The 9686-nt window shown below is 42.2% G+C and overlaps 1 protein-coding gene across 1 annotated transcript in view; it reads left to right on the forward strand.

Moving 5' to 3' along the window:
* DGUOK (deoxyguanosine kinase) overlaps window positions 1-8066 on the forward strand; it is an 11191-nt gene extending 3125 nt beyond the window's left edge. The window contains exons 3-7 of the mRNA XM_015423000.1: window positions 941-1119; window positions 3507-3654; window positions 5404-5519; window positions 7676-7775; window positions 7926-8066. Coding sequence (XP_015278486.1) covers window positions 941-1119; window positions 3507-3654; window positions 5404-5519; window positions 7676-7775; window positions 7926-7970 — 588 coding nt within the window. The 3' untranslated portion in view covers window positions 7971-8066. The remainder of the gene's footprint in view (window positions 1-940; window positions 1120-3506; window positions 3655-5403; window positions 5520-7675; window positions 7776-7925) is intronic.
* The last annotated feature ends 1620 nt before the right edge of the window (window positions 8067-9686 follow it).

Genomic DNA, 9686 nt, shown 5'->3' on the forward strand with positions numbered 1-9686 from the left:
TCCTGCTGATACAATAATCCTGTGCAACCCAAAAGTTTGCCAGAATGATGTCAAAGAGACCAAAGCAATTTGAACTCTTATGCTGTTTTCTATTTAATCAGTAGAGCAGTTATCCTCAAAGAGCACAAGACCAGTGCTGGAGTAACATGTTCACTGTTAACTGTTTGTGACAGAACTGCCAGTAATTGTCTAGCTAGTTGCATTTGGGCTGGCATGTCTGTCAGCTGACTTGTCAAATACTGTCAGTTGACTGCCTGTTACTTGACCATGGTCAAATATTGTCAGATGTGATGTCAGGACTTGACATGCTACTGTACAGACATCAGCATAGCTTTTAAATTTATTTTAGTATAATTTATTAGCAAGGGTAGGGGTGAGGGCAGATTTTCCTGCAGCTGGAAGGGGGAAACTTAGCAATATAGCACAACTTCCCTTACTTCCCACCTACTGCTTCCAAACAGGAAGAACTGGCCTTCTACAACTGACTGCTTTCTAAATAGCTGCTTCTATTTTGGTCTTATTCCATGTTTAAAAAAAAATGTTTTAAATTTAAAATTGAACCTGTAGAACAATTCTGGTATTCCAGAATGAAAGCTGGCAAGAAGAATTGTTCACCTTCCCTGTTAATTCAAGTCCACCTTCTTCAAAAGTTAATTTCATTTGCATAATAGTTGTTTAAGGAGTCCATGTAAAGCTTAAATTTAAAATTTGTTTGTGACTAAAATATCTTTTTATTGTTCTAATCAAATTAGTGCTTTTAAAAATACTTGACCAGCATTGACTGCAAAATTTTTGAACTGGAGATGTCAGGAATTAAACCTGGGACCTCCAAAGAAATGATCTGCCATTGAGCTGCAAACCCTCCCCTAGTAATATTTTCCCTCCTTAATATTCTGGGGAAGCTTGTTCTTAAATTTATATATTTGTAATTCCCCATCAGGCCTCGTCTTCTCAGAGTTTTGGAAACTTGCTTCAAATGGTCTATCAGGAGCCTTATCGATGGTCCTACACATTCCAGACTTACTCATGTTTGAGTCGGCTCAAAGCACAGCTGCAGCCACTGCCAGTGAAGCCCCAGGAATTTGTGCAGATTTTTGAGAGATCTGTGTACAGTGACAGGTATGGTACCTGTATTCTGTTCCTTATCCCTGTTGGCTGCAGTGCAGCATATAATGTTTTGCATCTAATTCAATAGATTTGGAGTGTGATTCTCCTATTTATTAACAATATAGAAGGAGAAATTATGCTGTCCACCTATAAAAAGCAAACTCTGTGCATGTAGAGAATCATATTATTCCAGTATTGTTTAAAACATCTGCCTTTTCACAAATATGCATCCTTTCTGTTGGCTGGTCTTTTAGATTGAGTCGTTTTTCCCAAAAGAGCTGCAGCTCATATTTTCTTATACCATCCCATGAGAGGTAGTACAGAAGCTAATTTCCACATTATTGCTGCTGACATAGGCCTCATGTCATCCCTAAGAGCAATTGTTTAAAGTAGCCTCAAAGCCCTGATTCATGATCTAGTGGGATGTCATATTCCATTGTGTCTCTGACAGCGTTCCAAATTTGTTTCCAAAAGTACTTTGTTAATCAACAGTTTAAAAATAAATAAGATCTGTGAGTAATGCTTGACAGCGCCAGCAGCCCACATGAATCTGTTTATATAGGTGCTTCAAACCGAGGGAGGTAAGCATCAAATAATATAATTTTTAAGCCTCTTGTCTTGTTCACATTGTTTATAAAATTCCTTGACACATTAATTCTTCCTTGCCTGATAGAACAGGGGAATCAATACCATTCTTCCATTGCTCTGTAATTTTGTTTTAAAAGCTGATAATTTTTTCCACAATTCCTGTCAAACCAAACAATACTGTAAGCAGTTCCAGTTCAAACTTACTATGTATCAACATATCCTTGGCTCCGATCATACACACAACTAGACCCACCATAGGCACGAATGCCGGGCAGATTGAAAGGGTGCGATCAGACATCATCTGGGAAGCGCCCCGCAGCCGTCGACAACCCGTTCTGCTCCGCCACAGAAGCAGAGTTAAAAGACACTGGGGGAAATCCGGTAGTAAACGGGTTGCAACGGGCCACGGACGGACTTTCCCCTGTCTGATCGCTCCAACACACTCTCATGGCGTCGGGATGGTCTGATCAGGCCATCCCAACTCCATGCCATTGTTTTCCCCGCCTTCTCGGTATGTGCATCATTCCAAACTCCATAGGGAGCCCTCAGTGCGGAAATGCGATTCATCAAGTCCTCTTTTAAGCGCATCAGAAACAAACGGCAAACCCCCCCCGACTCTCCCATGGTTGCTTCTGATCACGCAGTGGCAAGTTGTGCCTGCAGCTTCCAAGGACTGTGTGATCATGCAACTGCAGGTCAAATTCCTCCGGAGGAAATAGCCTTGCTTTCCCCCATTATTATTTTTTTGGCACTTGTGACCGCAACCCTTAAGTAGCAATGAATGGATTCTGTTTCTCAATTGAAAATATTAAAGGCAGATTGAGATGACAGTGTGTCAACTATCAGTTCATAAACTATGACTATCATGAGCAACCTGTTTAAAGAGAATATAAAGACTATATAAATATTAAAGATGCATGTATCATAAAAAAATACCGTCTAGCTCCTTGCGTTGTTCTCTTTGCATATTAGTGCCCCACCTTAATGTGCAGAGGGCAGTACAATTTTTTTTCTCTTACTGTCATATTTCATTATTTTAATGACGTGCAGCTTATTAGCAAGGCAGCTAAGGCTGATGAACCAATAGCAAGCAAATGTTTGCTAAGGGCCTTCTATCTCTGACTGCGGCCTTTTCAAAGATCTGCAGATGAGCCCAGCTAGCAGGCAGTTTCCAAATTTCCTTCCCCCATGATAGCTGGCCGTACTGGTATGCTGCTGTAGAGTGCACTCTTAGTAATGCAGGGGAGTGGAGAGGACCGGGAGGCATGGCTTGCATCCTAGAAACTGCCACTGAAGCTTCTGAGATCCATGGAGGGGTTCTTCAGCTTCAGATGCATGGAAAAGCATCTCTTTAGATAAAAAGTTTCAAAACTGCCAACTTAGTTTTCACTGAGTGGGACAGGGCTCAGAGGGGAAAGTTCAAAGTCCTACTGTACTGAGGCAGCACTTTCCCCCCTCTCCCCTCTTGTATTTGGTGTGTGTGGGGGGGTGATGAAGATGGAAAGAGAGAAGGGCAGGCTTATAACTTAAAGATGTGAATTCCATATTTCAGCTTGTGATTGGAGATGGCTCCTGGGTCTGAAAATGTGTTTGAAGGTTCCTTCTTAAGTAAGACTAGTGGGAAGCTGGGGGGTGTCTGATTTTTACATCATACAGATTCTAGTAATTTGGTGCTAAGAATTTAAATGTGATTTGGTGCTAAGAATTTAAATGTGATTTGATGTCCAATCTTTTTGTTCTGTCAAACTGGTAGGATATTACTTTGAGGAAACTTAATTTGGTTGTCCATCTCTTTTCTCCACCCATCCCAGGTATGTCTTTGCAAAGAATTTGTTTGAGATTGGCCATTTGACAGAGATTGAGTGGATAATTTACCAAGACTGGCACACCTTCCTCCTTCAAGCATTTGGGAACCGAGTTGCACTTGATGGCTTCCTTTATCTCCGGGCGTCTCCTGAGGTAATCATGAAAAAGCACCCAGAGACTCGTCTGCATGTGTAATGACTGCATTAGTGGGTCACTTTTTTCCTTGAGGGAGGTAATAAAAGTAATACAAACTGCTCTGTATTCTCTATTAGTACACAGAGAAGTCTTTCCATATTTTTTTAAAAGAACGTTTATATCACTTTTCTCTTGCTCAGTGAGACTCAAAGGCACTTGCACCAAATTAAGCATAAATACTGTCTAAATTCTAAAAAAAAGCAGGTAAAAGGAGGAGATCAGAATTTCACTCACAGACTGTCAAAAGCATGTCAGAAAAACTCTTTACAGAGCCACTGAAATCTCTGCAATGTTGGGGCCTTGCGCGCATGCTCAGGGAGTTGTATCCTGTGATCTGTCAGTGGAAAGTAGGGAGGGAGAACGGGACAAAAATCACCCTTCTTGCCTCTTCTGTAAGTGGAGATGTGCTGGCTGAAGGAGGAGGAGAGGAAGACTTCCCACTCTTCAGTACAAACCTAAACTGTCTGGACTGTTGATCCACTTCAGTCCCTTGACCCCAGGATCAAACTTCCTGGTGTCAACGAGGCTGCTGAGGGGAGCAGGGTATGGGAAAGATAGCTGATCCTTGGAATCCCATATGTTCTCTCTCATGAACTGCCACCTTCTCTGTCTGCTCCATCTCCACTGCTCCTAGACTGCTTCTGTTTTAAGGCTAGTTCAGACAATCCTTCCGATAGCCTGAAAACGTCTTCCATAGAGTTTTCTGCTTCAGCTCTTGCTGCTGCTTAATCTCGTTCTCTGTGCATCTCTGATATCCTGGTTCAGATGCATAGAAAGAACCTGAGGGTAAGGAAATGATAATACACTGAAAGTCACCATTCTGTTTCTGTTGAGACCGTAAGGTGTGGTAAAAGGCTGGAGTGTCATGCAGCAGTGAGCTGGCTGGACCGAACTGAAAAGCGCCATTTGACAGGTGTTAGAGTCAATCTGTCCCCTTATCTCTCTGCCACAAGCCAAACTTACCTATTGCTCATCACCTCCCAAATGGTCTCATTCGACTGGCATTGCGATGCGAATCAGTATGGACTAGGCTTTGGGGCCTCTTGGCTGAGACGTCAGGCTTTTCTGTGGGGTCTTATGCTCTGGGACCAGCAAGTTCACGTTTTGAAACGTCTGTTTCAGTGAAAGGTTTGTCTAGTTTATGACTACCACCACTTGATTTAGGCATGCTGAACCAGATTTGTCCTTTTCCCTGCCATTTAAAATAATTCCCAAACTGTGTTTTACAAGAAATATATTATATGAAGGTTCTTATGAACTCACATTATCCATGCACAAAGGAGCCTGCCAACTGCATGGCTTGTTCTGGCCTTGCCTCTCGTGGGCCAGCTTCTTCTGGAGGTTGATAACATTGTGATCTGTCTGCATCAGGTGTGATTTTGTCATTCAGTTATTTTCCCCCAGAGTTGAAGACAGTTTTATTTAGGAGTGCATTTGACTAATTTATTCGTTTTTTTTTATTGGCAATCCTAATTGAGATTTTAAATTGTGGTCTCTCATGTGTTTTTCGGTATTTGTTGCTTTATTTATACTGTAAGCAGCCTTGAGTTCTGCAAGGTAGAAAGGCAGCTAATACATGTTTTGAGTAAAATAAAACGATCTTTATTTGTAGCTTCACAAGTGAAGTGTGCCTCTGCTCTCGGTGGGGACTGCTGACTTCAAGGCACTGATGGGCTGGTCAGCAAGCATTCCCTCTTCTCCTTTCAGGTATGTCTAGAGAGGCTGCGCCAAAGAGCGAGGCCTGAAGAGAAAGAGGTCCAGCTGCGCTATCTAGAGCAGCTTCACTCCCAGCATGAAAACTGGCTTCAGACAAGAAGCACAGAGTGAGTAGAAGAATCTAGCTGGTGGCAGCCCATGTAGTCAGGGCTATTTTTGGGCAGGAACGCACAGGAATGGAGTTCCGGCTGGCTCCCAAGTTGGCCACGCCCAGCAGGAACTCATTAGCATAATAGGCCACACCCAACAGCAGAAACTCATTAGGATTGGCTACATTAGGGGTGTGTGGCCTAACATGCAAAGGAGTTCCTGCTACAAAAAAAGGCCCTGGGTTTTGACAACAAACAAGGTAAACAGAATAACAAGCAAAAGGTGGGTGTGGCTGGGTGCGGCCTAATGTGCTAATGAGCTGTGTTGTCAGGGGTGTGGCCCAATATGCTAATGAGTTCCTGCTTTTGGGTGTGGCCTATTATGCTAATGAGTTCCTGCTGGGCTTTTTCTACAAAAAGAGCCCTGCATGTAGTTATGATTGCACCAACTACTTCACTTGTATGAAAACGCCAGAGGTGCAAAATTGTGCCTTATCCTCATCTACTATTGCATGTTTTGTAGTACTAAGTGGCAGCTCGGTGCTCCAGCTCTGTCCACTCTGGCCTTTTCTGTCATGAGGTTTCACAATATACATGGGCAGATCTCACTGCAAAGTGACAGTCACTTAAACTGCTATTATTTGTCAGCATCTGCCGGTGCATCTGCTATGCAAAACTGAATCTTTAGGCAGGCTGCAAAAATATGATATTTGCAGGCCACAAGAGCTACGAGAAATTCACTTCTGCCTCTCTGCTCGCTCCTCTGGCAACACCCCTAAATCAAAAAACCACTATTGTCTAGTAATTAGTGTCAGATTATGAATGGGATGAGGGGGAAACCTGGATTAAAATCCCTGGTCAGATCATTGTGCGACCTTGGGCTCCTGGCACTCTTCCTCAGCCTCTCCTACTACACAGTGTTGCTGTAAGAGAACATAAATGTAGGAGGGGAGAACCATAGATGTTGCTCAGATTAGAAGTGGACAGATTTTCAACTGCATTTCTAGCCTACCTTCCTTGTTGAGACTTGAGGCAAAATCTTAAAACAATTCGATCAGACAGCAAGGATCTCCAGTAAAAATGCAGTAGGATGCAAACTTCTCAAAAACCAAACTGTTTAAGGCATGACAATGCCATAATGCAGAAAGTAGGTTGCAAAGGTGCAAGGCGATGTGCGAGAAAAGGAAGGCAATACATGCAGTAAACATGGCAAGAGGCTACAGTCCTCTCCCCTTATAAAACACCCTCATGATATGATCCATTATACTACATTTCTAATCCCTTTGTACAGATGCCCTCCTGAACCTTTTGCACATTCTGCAAAATGATGCGCCGGGGGGAGGGGGGGAGGCCTTTTGACCTCTTCAGTCAGACTGTTCCACGAGGTGGGAACCACCGTGGAGAATCTTATTCATCAGCCATTGTTAGTGGGCTCTGAGTGATTCCAGCGTCGGGCCATCCTACCTGCATTTGTTGTATGTTGAATCTGTCCAGTGATTGCTCTCACTTCTCATGCTTTATTCCAAATGTATTTGAAATGTTTCCCAACTTTTGGGAATGTTTGGGTGGTGGGAAGAGAGACTTGACCAATAATAACAGCAGTAAGAGGCTGTTGGTCATGGGAGGGTGACAGAAGGACAACTGGAAGAATAGATGGGCTGTGGCAGCTGCACATTCTTGACACCTTCAGCAGATGTTGTCTGTGTTGTAATGAGGATTATAATCTTTTTTGAATGGAATGCTGAGGTTCATGGTAGTCCCTGCCATACACCAGATTCCAAGTGAAATTTACCTGCACAGGTACAGTATACAGGAAACCATATTTAGATAGTTTGCGTGATATGGAAACTTGGGCTGAGAAATAGCAACTTGTCTGAATCTGTCCGGTGAACTCCTAGCTTGAGCTAGCTTTAGGATGAAACATGGTGCAGTCCATGCTAGGAGAATTACTGGGTGCCCCCAGGTACCTTCTCTCAGTCCTGATGGCACTTCAGGACCAGAGAGTCCTCTGAAGGATCATCAGATTCAACCCTCCTCCTTTCAAACCCATCCTGTCCCTGTGCAATAGCACTCTGTGTTTATTTCACTGTAGAGTATGTCATACATATTGCTGAAATTTCATATCAGCTTTGCTTCTGTTGGATGCTCAGGATTTTCATTTGTTGTCATCACAGGATCCATTTTGAAAATCTAAGAAATGTTCCAGTATTGATTCTTGATGTTGCCAAGGATTTTCAGAATGACACAAATGAGCAAAGGAGACTTGTGAGCATGGTAAGATAATTTCCGTTTCTGCTATAAAAGTCTGCATCTTCTTAACTTGAGTCCAGCAAGTTTTCAACTTGCCTGGCTTTTATTCCCTGGAGCTAAAGTGCTATGAGCTATCCAAACTCAAATCTCTGGATGCCTTTTCCTTTTTCACAGGTGGAGACTTTTGTAAAGAACCTCTCCTCTGAAGCTTTACCTTAGGTTCCTATTCTGTGAGCAAATGGCCCTGAGCAGCCGCACATCAAGAGGCCAAGAGAAAACCTTTCTTGACCCCAGAAGGTAAAAACCAGCTGGATACCAACGGGTCGGTGATACTCCCAGGATGTTTGGAGTTAAGACACTACTGACAAAACGTTCCAGTACCAAAATTGTTCACAGGAGCAGTTCCATTGGAATGTGTGGAGATACAAATGGTAATGGGCAGAGGGAGGCAGGGTACATTTCTGCATGGGCCAGCCCAGGTAAAAGATGGCACCCAATCCTCCATTCCGGCTTTTTATGGGCTTTATAGTGTGCTTTCGCTTGGCATGGGCCTGGATGGGTACATTGCAAGGTGAGAGCTTGGCTGCCCGTTTCATGGATTCCCCCTTCCCCCAGCACTGATTTGTAGCATCAGCAATGGTGGGGCCCCTGCTGCAGTCTGGGACCTGTGTGCTCCTCCATCAGCTCCTGCTTCTGTGTTTTCTATGAGGAAGAGCTTTATATTTTTTTAATAATATATATTTATTTTAAGAACAAAATAGTAACATAAAAGGGGTATAGAAAGAAAGACGGGTTATATAGGGATTGTGAAACAATTTATATGAAAGGTTATTATATGTACAGGATATATTAAACAAGGAAGCAAAGAAATATTTTTCCCCAACATCCCCTTCATTAGAATTTTTAAGACATTTTTGCAATAGTTTCATCATTAATGCATATTCTGCATTACATATTTCATCAATACTGCATACTAGATATTACTTTAATATACCAAAGTCGGAAGGAAAATCTATTATCTACGTCACAATAAAAAAAAGAAATACTTTGTTCAAAATCCATAAGAACATAAGAGAAGCCAATGTTGGATCAGGCCAATGGCCCATCTAGTCCAACAGTCTGTCACACAGTGGCCAAAAATACCAGATGCCATCAAGAGGTCCATCAGTGGGGCCAGGACACTAGAAGCCCTCCCACTGTTGCCCCCCCCAAGCACCAAGAATACAGTGCATCACCTGCCCCAGCCTGTGAGTTCCACTTCGCTGTACATTTATATTCAAAACTTGTTCTCCTTTTTCTGTATTACGCTACATTTGTATGCCTTACAGTGCATTTGTACACCATTTTAAAACTTTCTCAATCTAAGTTTATCTCCTGTTTGCATAATAGACCATCTCTCCTCAGATTTTGAGATAGATCTGTTTCTCAAGTAAGTTGTTAATTTTGCCATTACTGCATAATCAGCAAATTTGTTTTCCCATTCTTCTAAGCTTGGGCAGACGTCGGATTTTCATTTTGCTGCATAAATCTAGCTGCTGTTACCATATATTTAAATATCTCCTCCAAAACTTTTGGTAATTTGTTGGACAGTATTCCTAGAAACATCTTAGCTTCCATAGGAAATTTGAATTTTAATATATTCTGCATTTACATGCAATATCTTTTTGCTTTTTTACAAGTCCACCACTTATGGTAAAAAGTTCTGACTATGTCTTGACATTTCCAGCACTTTCTCAATATCCTTCAGAGTAATATGAAAAACATTTTATACCAATTTTCTCTTAGCACCTGACAGGCTCTGAACTTAAGTTCCTTTCCCCATAACCATTCCTATTGATGCATAGGTATCTGCTTTTTAAAGTTCTGCATCTATTTAATCATACTTTCTTTCACTTGTTCTTTTTCTGTTTCTAGCTGTTTGCTTCCAACGTAATA

This window comes from Gekko japonicus, unplaced genomic scaffold (assembly GCF_001447785.1).
Source record: "Gekko japonicus isolate JY-2015 unplaced genomic scaffold, Gekko_japonicus_V1.1 scaffold208, whole genome shotgun sequence".
Lineage (NCBI taxonomy): Eukaryota > Metazoa > Chordata > Lepidosauria > Squamata > Gekkonidae > Gekko > Gekko japonicus.